Source organism: Eptatretus burgeri, chromosome 2 (genome assembly GCF_056783735.1).
Source record: "Eptatretus burgeri isolate ZD-2024b chromosome 2, Ebu_testis_v1, whole genome shotgun sequence".
Classification (NCBI taxonomy): Eukaryota; Metazoa; Chordata; class Myxini; order Myxiniformes; family Myxinidae; genus Eptatretus; species Eptatretus burgeri.
In genome coordinates this window covers 30,439,842-30,454,054 of record NC_140962.1, presented here as the reverse complement: position 1 = coordinate 30,454,054, position 14,213 = coordinate 30,439,842, and the positions used below count along the sequence as shown (strand labels likewise).

Here is a 14,213-nt window from a genome sequence, read left to right as displayed (position 1 = left end):
ACTTTTCCTTGCATTCGCTACTCTGGGGCTTCACATTAACTTTCCTTTTAGGGTGCCTTACCGGGGACCCATTTTTTGTAATTCTGATGTTTTGGGTTCCCGAAGTAAAATTCTGGGTGCCCGAAAAAGGAAAAGAAATGAATTTTAAAAGAAAAACAATAAAAAGAAAACTGTAAAACTTATTCTCTATGATATTCAAGTTTTACAAAATAGATATTTATGCATACACTGATCATTGAAAAGTCTAAAACACATCAACCAGCCTTTGTTGAAAAGAGTGAGATAGAAAATGTTCATTTCTTCAACAATAAGATATTCATTTCCATTGAATTTCATCATCACGATGTGAGAGGTACACAGGTCTGACACAGTTACATATAACTCTAATACATTTATTAAACATGGTCTCCCTTTAGTAAATCCATGCTGACCACCTTTAATTCATTTGCATTTATTGAAATCGTTCCCTATCAGTTCCTTAATTGATGTCTCCAACACCTTACCTACAACGAAATTCAAGCTAACAAGTGTATAGTTCCCAATTCTTCTATGGATCCTTTCTTTATAATGGTTACATTTGCCACTTTTTGATCCGATGGTAGTTTCCTGACTCCAACTAGCTGTTGAAGATATCTACTAACATGCTTATGCTTATCTTCTAAGCCACCTCCCTGAATACTCTTGGATGCACATTATTCCCCCCCCCTCATCCCCCAGAGCTTTATCTTCTTTTAACTTTCCAAACTCCTTAACTTCCTCCACTCTTACTTTGATTTCCTTCAAAAGCCCTTCCTCACCTCTGAGACAGATAGCCTCAGCTAACGGAAGTTCACCTGACTGTTCTTACATAAATGTTGAAGCAAAATCACTATTTAATAAGTTTGCCATCTCACTTTCATCACCAACCAATGTCCCTGTGCTATTACTCCATGGGTCCACACCTCTTCACTTGTTCTTCACCCCTTATGTACTTTACGAATGCCTTACTATTCTGTTGAAGTAATATTTTTGGCCATATCCTTTACATATTCTCTTTTAGCTTGCTGAGTTATTTTCTGAACTAGCTCCTGTTTGCTCCCAAACTCGAGTCCTGTTATTGTGTACTTCATGAATTCTTTCAGCTTATCCTTAATAACACTGCTTGTACCTCCCTGCTCAACCACCCGAGTCTATATATACCTCTGCATTTACACATCACTGGTATATACTTACTCTGTACTCTACACAACTGAACATTAAAGGTTGCCCATTTCTATGATGCAGGCTGACCTCTCATTATCTTTCAATTTGCAGGAAAAAAATTGAGATCACCGCTTGGGTTCGTTTGAGACTGACACCTGTTCATAGTACAGGGTTAGCATCCAAGACAACCAATGAGCCAGAATAGCGATTGAAAAAGCAGCAAAACACTTACAGATTGGATACCCTGATGAGAGAATTTTGTGGAATCACGACATAAATATTCACTTTTCTCAGGCTTCGACTATTGCTGTGCCCACATGAGGTTATCGTTGTCTGATGATTTTGTGAAAAGAAAATATTTTCTCTGGTGCAGAAAGTGTTTTATGGGGAAATAGGTGATGCAAAAAGAGATGGTATTGTTTTTAATTATAATTACAACACACATTTGAAGGCAAGACAGACGCATCTGCCATTTAATGGCTTTATGACCACAACAACATGCCCCATAGCAATGGATGTTGAAAGTTGTGAACGTGATGATGACATTTCCTTGAGACACCCTGGCCATGAAGTCAACCCTTCTGCAGTTCCTTTTTTCTAATACTGACATGTATTTGGAAAAAACAACAACCTTCAGTTGAACTGAGGGTGATGCCTGAATGTCCAAGTAGGTACAAACTATAGTCTGGGTGCTCCATCTCAGAGACTTCTGAGGCTTCTTTGGACTCTACCCAAGCTATAACCGAGTCAGTAATGTCCAAACGAGGTGATAATTGTTATTGGGTATGGAAAAAAACAAAACTTCCACTACATTTGTTGTCAAAAAAAAAAAAAGGACAGATACTTTGGATCCTGGGAGAGCCTGGTTCCACTTTGCAATACCACCTCGAGTTTTTATATATATATATATATATATATATATATATATATATATACATATTTTTTTATTATTATTATTATTATTATTATTATTATTTTATTTAATCAAATCCGGGAAGTGATTTGCAAACTATCCATATATCTATTTACATACAGGGTGATTAAAAAAAAAATTTGAGAATGCAAAATAATTCCCATACACTAAAACTATATCTTTTAAAAACCAAATATTTTGCGTAAATGTAACCTCATGTTACAGAAAAACATGACATGATCCTGAGATATATCAGGTATCACGTGACCTGGCAGTGACGTTTAACGATTTTCAGTCACGCCATGGCGCTCACTGTGGAAGAACATCCCAGAGGGAATGTCAAATTGCATTTAGAAGTCGCTTTGGTGGTCGTACGAAACCTTCAAAATCAGTGATATGGAAACTGGTGAGGCAGTTCAGAGAAACAGGCTGCGTGAAAATTAAAAAGCACATGTACCAGCCAAGTTTTGTTCCACCAGAGAAAGTGGATGAAGTGTGGGAAAGAATGGAAGCAAGCCCGAATAAATCTCTGAGATGTTTTTGCACAACAATTTCAAGTGTGTGGATTGAAGGTGATCAAGTGTGAGCATCATGTCACATCTTTCTGTAATATTTGGCTATATTCACACAAAATATTAGTTTCCGAACTGATATCGTTTTTAGTGTATGGGAATTATTTAAGGTTCTCAAATAATAATAAAAAATCACCTTGTACACACACACACACACACACACACACACACACACACACACACACACACACACACACACACACACACACACACACACACACACACACACACACACACACACACACACACACACACACACACACACACACACACACACATCAGTGCAGTGTCTGTGTTGTGTTGTCCTGTGTTGTCACTGAACTACTCCCTCAAACTTTTGTGAAATTGTACCAAACTTCTGGGCTGCATCTACCTCTCCCGTATGTATGTCCTAAGGGTATTTTTTTTTAAAAAACAAATGTGATCAGTGGCACTTATTGTGAGATGTCCTGTGAATCAAGATTGGCTGGAACCACTAGACGTGATGTAGTGCATGCAGTCCCTGTTATTCGTCTTGTTTATTTATTTATTTATTTATTGGGGAAGACGTGCTCTCAGTCAAATGGTTCCACACTTCTGTCATTTGGCGAGTTGAAATAGTTGAATAGCGTGTCGGTGAGTGCTGTGATGTCATGGTATGCTTGGTGCAGAATGCATTGCGCAGTGTCGTCCCGTCCTCATTTAGTTTGTCTGTGTCTCATGCATATACTGTATCTCCATTGCCAGCAGGAAGACAAGCATCAGGAACCAAAGGGGCTAACGAGGAAGAATCTGTACCATGTTTTTTAATCTCGCCCATGATATTACCGAGACACTTCCCTCGAAAGATAATCTTCCTGATCGATCAGCCAAGGTTTCACGGATCATACATTTCAGCTTGTCATGTTATCGGGAGATATACGACGTGAAAATTTGTCGTGGCACACAATCCAAACTGGACTCTTTCTTTACCAAAAAAAGGTTCCAAATTATACAAACCAATGAAAGCTTTTGTTTGTTGATTTATTTTTGAGATTGATAAAGTCGTCAAGCATAGTTTTTAATCGGGGTTTTTTTTTCAACTTGATTTCTTCGCCGTTAATTAGACTTTGATTGCGCATGCCACTCAAAATCATCTTGTGTGCCACTCATGGCACGCATGCAGTATGTTGCTGACCCTTGGGTTATTCCATTGAACTAATGAGTTGTGTTGTGATCGGACAACAATTGTAGTGTGGATTTGTTCAACAATATCGATATGGATTAACATAAGGAATTACACAAAATGTTTATTGTGATTATTGTTGCATTTTGTAAACATTAAATGTAATTATTATTCCACTTGCTTTCCCTACTAACCGAACCTCACCACATAATTTTGTGATGCTGCAGTCCTGTCTAGTTTTTCCATCAGGGAAATCATGGTTTAATCGATTCATTACATCACAGTGCTTTATTTCCTTGAGATTGAGCATTAACTTTGCGCTGTTTATCACCACTCACAAGGTAGTCTGTTTTGTCAACAAAGTGAAATCCCACCCTCGGGGGCTATCTCGAAAGATTGTGAGCCACGATTGGTCATTAATGCAGGGGTTCATGAATGACCCTCACACTGCCTCTGCCCGAGATCCACATTGAGCCTGGAATCGAGGGTGAGCCCAGAACCCACGTTGAACTCAGACCCCCGCCCCCACCCCCACCCTTGAGCTTGGAGCTCTGGGCACATCTGAATCTCCCATTATAAAGTTGAATCTATGGGCCTATCACTTTCTTTTTACAGGTAAGTCAGTAGTCTCTCTGTATTCCACCACCTCCTTTATAGTCTTGTATCTCAGCTCCTCCCATGCTTTGTCATCACCTCCCTACCCACTACCCCCCCCCCAGGTTTTTGCAGGGTGCACGTAGTCCACCATCAACCCCCTTCTGGTGAAACTCCTAAAATCCAGAAGCAATACCCACTTCTAACTCATTTGCTCCTCCCCTTTCTCTGCCTGTGGAACCAACTTCCACATTCTCTTAAATCTCATTCTTCCCATCAAGTCTTCAAGACAGCTGTTCACCACTATCTCAGATCATTCCCAGCCAAAACCATGATATTCTCTACCCGCATTAACCCTGCCCCCCACTCAGAGCCCACCTTCTTGAGAGGTTTCTTCTGTATCCATCTTGTCCACAACATGTGTCCTCTCCTTCCCCTCATTCCTCATCATACCCATAATTTATTCAATCCCCTCTATTTTGTTCTTCAACCTCACTGTTGGTGTTTGCCCCCCTCTCTCTGCTGTTCCGTTTGGTCTGTTGCATCTTGATCCGTTCAGTAGTCCAGCTCTTCCACAAGCTTTGGCCTTTGCACACAATTTTTTTTTTCTTTACCTGTGAGCAATTTCCCTCTTATTGCACATTGATTGCTGGAGGGTAGAGTTACTGGAATAGAAGAATTAATTCGGGATTTGTGGGTAGCTCTTTTCAAGCAACAGGATCCCATCAGTATGAAACCTATTGTTCATAATAAGCATCCATTTTAGTTTGATGAGGTCCATCTATTGTGGATCCATCCACATCTAACCAAAAATCTATTGTGTTAACTACTGATCGTAAGCTTTTGTACCAAGGCATTATAAAATTGTGGATTTCTTCTAAGTGCACTTTTCTTTCCAAGAAACAACATCAAATGTGGTTTCTATCATTGGCTCATGTGAATTGCAACTGCTAATGGTTAGGTTATGAGGTTTCGGTTTGAATATCCCCTAAGATTAACACAAACCTTTTCTTCTAAGTCCTCATCCAATCGTATACCTTGCCATGATGTCACTCAGAAACTGTCTGATTTGCACAACCCAATTAGTGGGGCAATTTAGCTAAATATAGCATAACAATTATGCATTTTGTGAGGAAAGCACCAAATTTGGCACACTAGTAGCCTATCATATTATGAACAGATTTGGATATTGGGCCATCTCAAATTCAGCCACTGATGGCTGTGGCAGCCATTTTTCAAAATGGCCGCCAGTGGTTACTGTTATGACACAAATCTGCTTTACTGGAGAGGAATGCAGGTTGATAGTGAAAGTTTATTTACTAATAAAGGTCCAATAATGGTCAAAGAAAGTAACAATTTGATTTGGTTGAGAAAAAAAGTTAAAGTGGACTAATTATTCTTATTAAGACACAGATTCCAAAGCGTGGAAAAGGAGTGCGTAGACGCGTGGTCGGAGCAGCAGTTATACCTGGAAACTGGCAGAACTTCCTCCGAGTGGATACCAACAAGACCGAGCTGTTCAAGTTCCTATCAGAAGCTATCTTCAGGTGGTTTGACCAGGATGACAAGCAGCTGGTTATCACTGATGGAGAGACAGTCCTGAGCAAGCCACTGCTGCTAGACCTGGCCTTGCTCGCCCCATGCAGCCACGAAGAAGCTGACAGTCGAATGTTGTTGCATGCATCCCATGCAGCCAACCATGGTCACCACAAGATACTGATCAAGACAGTTGACACCGATGTTGTGGTGTTGGCTGTGTCAGTGGCCAAGGGACTGCAACCAGAAGATGAACTGTGGCTGGCATTTGGCACTGGGAAGAGTTTTCGGTACCTGGCAGCCCAGGAAATAGCAGCTGGCCTAGGACCAGAGAAGGCTCAGGCACTCCCAATGTTTCACGCTCTGACTGGGTGTGACACTGTATGTAGCTTTGCTGGACATGGTAAGAAGACTGCTTGGACAATCTGGACCATTCTGCCAGAACTTACAGACGCACTGCTGAAGCTATCCTCTGCACCAAGTGGCATACCAAACGATGTCATGCACACCATCGAGAGGTTCGTCATATTGCTCTATGACAGAACCAGCACGTGCAATGACATTGACAAGGCCCGGAAGAAACTCTTCGCGAAGAAGAACAACGTGCAGCTGATCCCGCCAACCAAGGCAGCTCTGGAGGAGCATATGAAGAGAGCGGCCTACCAAGGAGGCCATGTGTGGGGTCAAATACTGCTACCAACGCCAGAGCTGCCTCCTCCATCCAGCTGGGGCTGGGTCAAGAATGACGAGGGGGTGTACGAGCCACACTGGACGAAGCTACCCAAAGCAGCCCACACCTGCTATGAGCTAGTATCGTGCAAGTGCAAGAAGAGCTGTCTGAAGCATTGCAAGTGCAAAAAGGCCGCACTTGAATGCACAGCTTTGTGTGTGTGTGAGGGAGAGTGCTCACAAAATTGAGAGGATATTAACAGAGCAGACTGTGTCACTGATTCAGAACATTTAAGTCAGACATCTCTCGATCAATTTCTATGAGTGAGATGTCGGTATTCATATGAATGAGAAGCAGCCCATAATTCGTTTGCAACCATTCTCAACAACCACTGACTTTACATAAGCGATGTTGGTATTCATATCAATCAGACGCAGCCCGCGATTCGTTTGCCACCATTCTCAACAACCAATTTCTATGAGTGATATAGTCGTCCGGTACAACAAATAATTAGCAGCCATCTTGCAAAATGGCGGCTATCTTTAAACTTGAGGTGGCTACAGGTGTTTTTCTTAATTCACCTTTTAATAAATGTTCAAACCAATGTTAGAGTGAAATTATATTAACCGCTAGCGGCCATTTTGAAAAATAGCTGCCACAGCCATCAGCGGCTGAATTTGAGATGGCCCAAAATCCAAATCTGTTCATAATATGTTAGGCTACTAGTGTGCCAAATTTGGTGCTTTCCTCACAAAATGCACAATTGTTATGCTAAGTTGCCCGACTAAATGCCAGAACCTGAAAATTATGTTTGGCTTGGGAGGGGATGGGGGGGGGGGGTGGGCAGGGGAGGACATGTTCTCCAAAATGCATACCAGAAGTATGAGAAAGGAAATATTTATGAACCAGATATTGCCCCAACCAACAAAGTGTACATAATATACCAACGGACATTCATAATGCGGTGCATTTCATGTGCTCGTGTAACCTCACCTTCAGCATCTGACTGTAGATGATGTCTGGAAGACTGAGCAACAAGCTCAACATCCATACAGTGGCACAGATTATTTGAATGATGCTTGTTTTACGGCAGGAGTGCAACTTGATGGCATGTACGATGGCTAGGTAGCGGTCAAGGCTGATGGAGCACAGTAAGAAGATGCTACTGTAAAAGTTAATGCTCATTAGCGAATAAATGAGTTTGCAACCACTGTTGCCAAAACACCACTGGGATGATTTATTGTAAGATGCCCAGAAAGGAAGAGTCAACACAAACAAGAGATCTGCCAGTGCAAGGTGAATCATGTATATGTCAGATGATACCATTGAGATACGGTAGCGTGTCAGGACAATAATGACCAAAATGTTACCAAGAAAACCCAGTACGAAGACAAGTAAGAAGGCAACAGGAATAAAGATTCTGTTGAACACCTCACTGCGTGCTGTCTCACATGGCTGAGTGCAGCATTTGAAGTTGGTTGGATCATCAGTGTAGTTGTCATAGTCAGTGTAGTTTTGAAAATTTTCAAATTCTTCTCCCGAAAATACTTCGAATGTAAATGTCTCGCTCTAAAAGAAAATAGAGAAAAATTGTATAGCATGTATCAGCAGCTGAATGACATTTTAGTCTATTTTGAGCATGGTACAATTTTAAAGGTACCACAACATCTTTTACATTCATTCACGAGTCAGTGGAGCGACAAGTCAGCTCGGGTCCGTGTCTCCTCCAAATAACTTTGTATTTTTGTCCACTCCTGCATGAGCAGATTCATTTGTTAAACTTTTTCGATGCAAATATTTTGTCTACAGCAAGCCTTGATTTTGTGAAAAAGTTTCTTCAAAACCCGAATGTTGAACTTCACATTTAGTTTTTACAATTGATCAATATGACTCGGAAATGAACAGGATCTACTGGTGGTTTGAAACTCAGGTTTCTGCTTCAAAAAAGATTTGATTTGAGTTCACTGAAGTTTTCAAAGACATTTTTAATGAATAATGTCGAACAATCAGACAGGGAACAAACTCAGAAATGTCTGGAATTGTTTGCTTACCCACTTCGAGCTCGATAATAAATTCCGTAAACTTTTGTTAAGCAGAACACGTGCTTAGATGAATTTTGATGACACCGACAGTTTGCTGATACCACAAGCCATGGTCTATTCCTTGATTGGTGTTTTCCATGATGCTGCCAAACTAGAGATTTCAAATCCACTTTCACATAAATCTTTGGTTGGTTTCTGTACGTTTTCTTACAAGGATAGTCGGCACACTCAGACACATTCAGAATGTTGAAGTTAAAGATAAATAAATAGTGAACTCCCTCTTCAAGTAAATATTCAGGATGATAAATCCGATGTTGAAAGTATCTATTCCACTTCAAGGGAGTACACTGGAGTTGGGAGAAAAACTCCAGAGTTTTTCACCCTTTAAAATTGTATGAATTATTCTGTACTCGCAAATACCATCCATCGCTTTGCTGACGGGAATACTAAGAGGGCGGAGAAAAATAGGGGGGAGAGGGAGAGTGAGGAGGTGGAGAGGGAAAGAGAGAGGATGGAGGGGGAGCGTGGAGGGGTGGGGGAGTGAGGAGTGATGGGGGAACAGAAGCCAGACTGAGGTGAGAGGAAGGGAAGGCAGACATGCGGTGGAGCATTAATTACGATTCATTCTGTCTCATAAAAATGATTCTGCAAAGAACAACAGTGAAGATGCAAACAAAATAATGTCTGAAATCCACTTTATACCGGTCATACTATAAATACCACTCGGAGACAAACATCATCTGGACATGTCCAGAGATAAACACCGTCCAGAGAAAAACAACACCCGGAGACAAACATCACCTGGACAGATCCAGAGACAAACACCATCGAGACATAATCACTGTCCGGACATGTCCGGAGACAAACAAAGATAGAGAGACATGTGGCAGTGTGCTGCATGGATTAGGAGGGGGTGGAGTGAGTGAGAAAGAGAGAGGAGTTGGGGGGGGGAGTTAGCTAGCAGAAAGAAAATGTTAAGCTTTATGAACAACACACACACACACACACACACACACACACACACACACACACACACACACACACACACACACACACACACACACACACACACACACACACACACACACACACACACACACACACACACACACACACACACACACACACAATATTAGTGCTTGGCTGATATCGGCAATTTTGGGGAAATCGGCAGATTGGAGTCAGTGTGACTAATGACTACAGTACATCGTCAAAAAGAAGAAAAAAAAGTAAAAACGTTGAGTAGCTTTCACCATTGTTTTGGGGGAATTTCAAAAACAAATTAAAAAAACAACGTTGCATTAGAAACATTTCAAGGACAAACAGCTTGGAAATCAGGTGTTATCAAATGTATTTTGCTTTGAAACTCACAAAGAGAAACCATATAACGTTTCTAAAGCAAACCCAGTTCGTATGCATAACCAATTGCTTTAGAAACAGTCATGAGGACAAAGGAAAACGTGATTGCTCGTACACTGCTGAGGTTTAAAGTTAAAACCTCCACCACCCATCTTCATCATAACATACAGGATGAAACTTTGTCACCACGGAGCCAATAACCAAGCATGCAGGCACGCACACACGCACGCGCGCGCGCGCGCGCACACACACACACACACACACACACACACACACACACACACACACACACACACACACACACACACACACACACACACACACACACACACACACACACACACGCACACACACTAACACACTGCCACACCCACTGACACACTCTGACATTTATCTGTGTAGATTAAAAACATACGGTGCCTTCAGAAAGTATTCACACCCCTTGACTTTTTCACATTTTGTTGTGTTACAGCCTGAATTTAAAATGGATTGAATTAAAAAAAAATTGTCACCGATCCACACAAAATACCCTATAATGACAAAGGGAAAACATGTTTTTAGAAATGTTTGCAAATTAATTAAAAATGAAAAGCTGAAATGTATTGCATCAATAATATGCATCAATAAGTGTTCATCAATAATATGCATCAATAATAATATGCAATATGCATCAATAAGTGTTCAACCCCTTTGCTCCGACACTCCAAGTTAAGCTCAGGTGTATCCAATTGACTTTGATCCTCCTTGAGATATCTCCACAACTTGATTGCAGTCAACATGGAGCCAATTTAATTGATTGGACGTGATTTAGAAAGAAACACACCTTTCTGTATAAGGTCCCACAGTTGACAGTGCATGTCAGATCAGAAACTTCACCATGAAGTTCAAGGAACGGTCCATAGAACTCCAAGATAGAATTGTGAGGAGGCATAGATCTGGGGAAGGGTATAAAACAATTTCCATAGTGTTTGAAGTTCCCAAGAGCACAATGAGCTCCATCATCAAAAAATGGAAAGAAAATGGAACTACCGAGACTCTACCTAGAGCTGGCCATCTGACCCAACTGAGCAACTGGGCAAGGACCTTGGTCGGGGAGGTGACCAAGAACTACAGAGTTCCTTGGCTGAGATGGGAGAACCTGCCAGAAAGACAACAGTCTCTGCAGCACTTCACAAATCAAGGCTTATGGGAGAGTGGCCAGATGGAAGCCACTCTGAAGAAAAGGTCACATGACAGCAAACCTGGAGTAAAGGCATGTGAAAGACTCAGAGTGCATAAGGCAAAAGATTCTGTGATCTGATGAGACGAAAATTGAACTCTTTGGCCTGAATGCAAAGTGCTATGTCTGGTGGAAACCGAGCACAGCTCATCACCCATCCAACACCAACCCAACCGTGAAGCTTGATGGTGGCAACATCATGCCATGGGGATGCTTTTCAGCAGCAGAGACTGGGAGACTTGTAAGGATATAGGTAACAATTAATAGAGTGAAATACAGGCAAATCCTTCTGAAGAACCTGCTTCAGAGTACAAAAGACCTTGGACTGTGGTGAAGATTTACGTTGCAACAGGACAATGACTCCAAGCACACAGCCAAAGCAACACTGGAATGGCTTCAGAACAATAAGGTGAAAGTCCTTGAATGGCCCAGCCAAAGCCCAGACATGAATCCCATTGAGAATCTGTGAAAAGACCTGAAGATTCCTGTTCACCAACATTCCCCATCCAACTTGACAGAGCTTGAGCAAATTTGCAAGGAAGAATGGGAGAAACTCCACAAATTCAGATGTACAAAGCTGATACATACCCAAGAAGACTTGAAGCTGTAATCACTGCCAAAGGCGCTTCCACAAAGTATTGACTCAGGGGGTTGAATACTGATTGATTTAAGAGATTTCAGCTTTTCATTTTTAATCGATTTGTAAAAAAATTCTGAAAACATGTTTTCACTTTGTCATAAATAGGGTATTTTGTAGAGATCAGTGGTAAAAAAAAATTGTTTTAGTTTATCCACTTTAAGTTCAGGCTGGAGCACAACAAAATGTGACAAAATTTGAGGGGTGTGACTACTTTCTGAAGGCAAAATATATATATATATATATATATATATATATATATATATATATATATATATACATACATATATATATATATATATATATATATATATATATACATATATATATATATATATATATATATATATACATACATATATATATATATATATATATACATACATATATATATATATATATATATATATACATATATATATATATATATATACATACATATATATATATATATATATATATATATATATATATATATACATATATATATTGACACATACATATACATACATATTGATACATTGTGTTTATCTATACATGTACTATAAATATATCTGTAAATATTTCAGATAAACTCACAATATATTCCATTATCGCTGAGTTCCTCAGAGCACATGTACCATGAGAACAGGAAGAGTAACCAGCTGTCGATCCTGTTGGACAAACAATGATGTTTGTAAGAGGAAAATGGTTTAAAATGCAGAAATCCTTGAAATGTGGGAAGTTGCATAAGTAAAAACGCAAACACAGATATGTGGCCACAGGAATGAGAGTATTGTAGTTTATTGAAGAAAACAATCAGCAAGTGTACTTTGACAACAAATCTGGGCAGTTTTACCTAAAAAAAAACTGTCATTTTACATCCTAAAGGGTGCAAAATAATGGAGTGTACACTGCTGCCCAAACTTACATTACAGTGATTTTGGCATTCTGTTTCAGTTCTAGATGAAGTCGAGTGTTTCTGACTCTGACTTCTCATTCAACCCTTTGAGCTTGTTACTGCATCATTTTTAAGGACATATTGTGTGAAACATGTGAGGACTTCAAGTTAATGAAGTTAGGTCTTTTTTGTACCTTGGAGTAACAGAGGTACTCAAACTGTAGCCACAAATCTTCTGGAAAAAGGCATCATAGTAAGTAAAACAGAAATTTTCAAAGGGAATGAATTTCAAAGCTGCTGTTTCCACTATATCGGTGCCTGGGCACTTATTTTGGAGGAAAAAGTGTTAATGAGTTTACACCTGTCTGTCAGATGCATGGAATGGCCTTGTCGTTAGATGCAGCAATTGGTCAGGTAGACACTGCCCATCTGATGGGCACTACTTGCTGTTCACGTCGATTAACTAATGGTGTGGTTCTCTGATTGGTTGAGAGTGCTATAAAGGTCTCACAGTGGAGCACCGAGAAGAGGGAATGGTGTGTACAGGTTGAAATGGCAGCCACTGTTAAGTTGCGCTGACACAAGTTGGTTGAGCATTTTGGTATGAGAATGTATAACTATCACCGATACTCTGGCCAAATTCCAACTTCCTGCTCTAACCTCACAAGTTGTTTCACACAATGAATCACTGCTCATCATCCTGCTCACACAAAGCAAAAAGCAGGGTTAAGCAATTGCTTCACTTCTGTTTGTCTGTCTGTCCTTCTGTCTGCAAATGTGAGTTTATGATTGAGGAACAATTTAGTTTCAATTGAATATTATATTTTGGAACACAAATATGAACACGTATTGGAAAACAAACCTGTAGTTTTACAGTAGTTTGGCACTGAAATCATCCCGATTGCACATGCTCAGAGAGGAGTGAGACAATCAATTTACTCTGTCTGCCTGTCTGGCAGTCAGAAAGAATTGAAAATCATTCCAAACAGGAAGCTTACTGTTGGTAAGGATGTCATAAAGGACACAAGCAACAGGCACGAAGAACTAATGTAACGTGTCGAATAAGGAGGTGTAAAAGGCATTGCATCAACAGCAGTAAACTTACGGAATTTATGTTTTTCTTCGACTTTTAAAATCTTTATTTTATTTCAATTGAATTATTTAATTGAACACTGGAGAACACAAATCACATTTTCAGCATTTTCAAAACCCTTCAGTTTGGTAGAACTGGGAACCAAATATTATGGCATTTTAGGTCATCACAACCAATCAAATTAGCCGCTTGGAGACCCTGCCAATGTCATTCTTTCGCAAAACAGCGCAGGGTAATGTGTTCTATGAACTTTCTGGTTGAATGGTGTTTTTCTTGTGTAGTTTCTGTTTTCAAGTTAACATGACACCACACTTCTACAGGTTGATTCCAGTCTTAGACTTTGACGCAGTTCATGTTTCACCAGATTTGGAA

The 14,213-nt window shown here is 40.2% G+C and overlaps 1 protein-coding gene across 1 annotated transcript in view; it reads right to left on the bottom strand.

The window, feature by feature from the left end:
- LOC147031721 (C-X-C chemokine receptor type 2-like) overlaps positions 1-14,213 on the bottom strand; it is a 46,309-nt gene that overhangs the window by 18,758 nt on the left and 13,338 nt on the right. The window contains exons 2-3 of the mRNA XM_085852581.1: positions 12,448-12,521; positions 7,605-8,180 (exon numbers count right to left, since the gene is read on the bottom strand). Of these exons, the coding sequence (XP_085708707.1) occupies positions 7,605-8,180; positions 12,448-12,459 (588 nt within the window). The 5' untranslated portion in view covers positions 12,460-12,521. The remainder of the gene's footprint in view (positions 1-7,604; positions 8,181-12,447; positions 12,522-14,213) is intronic.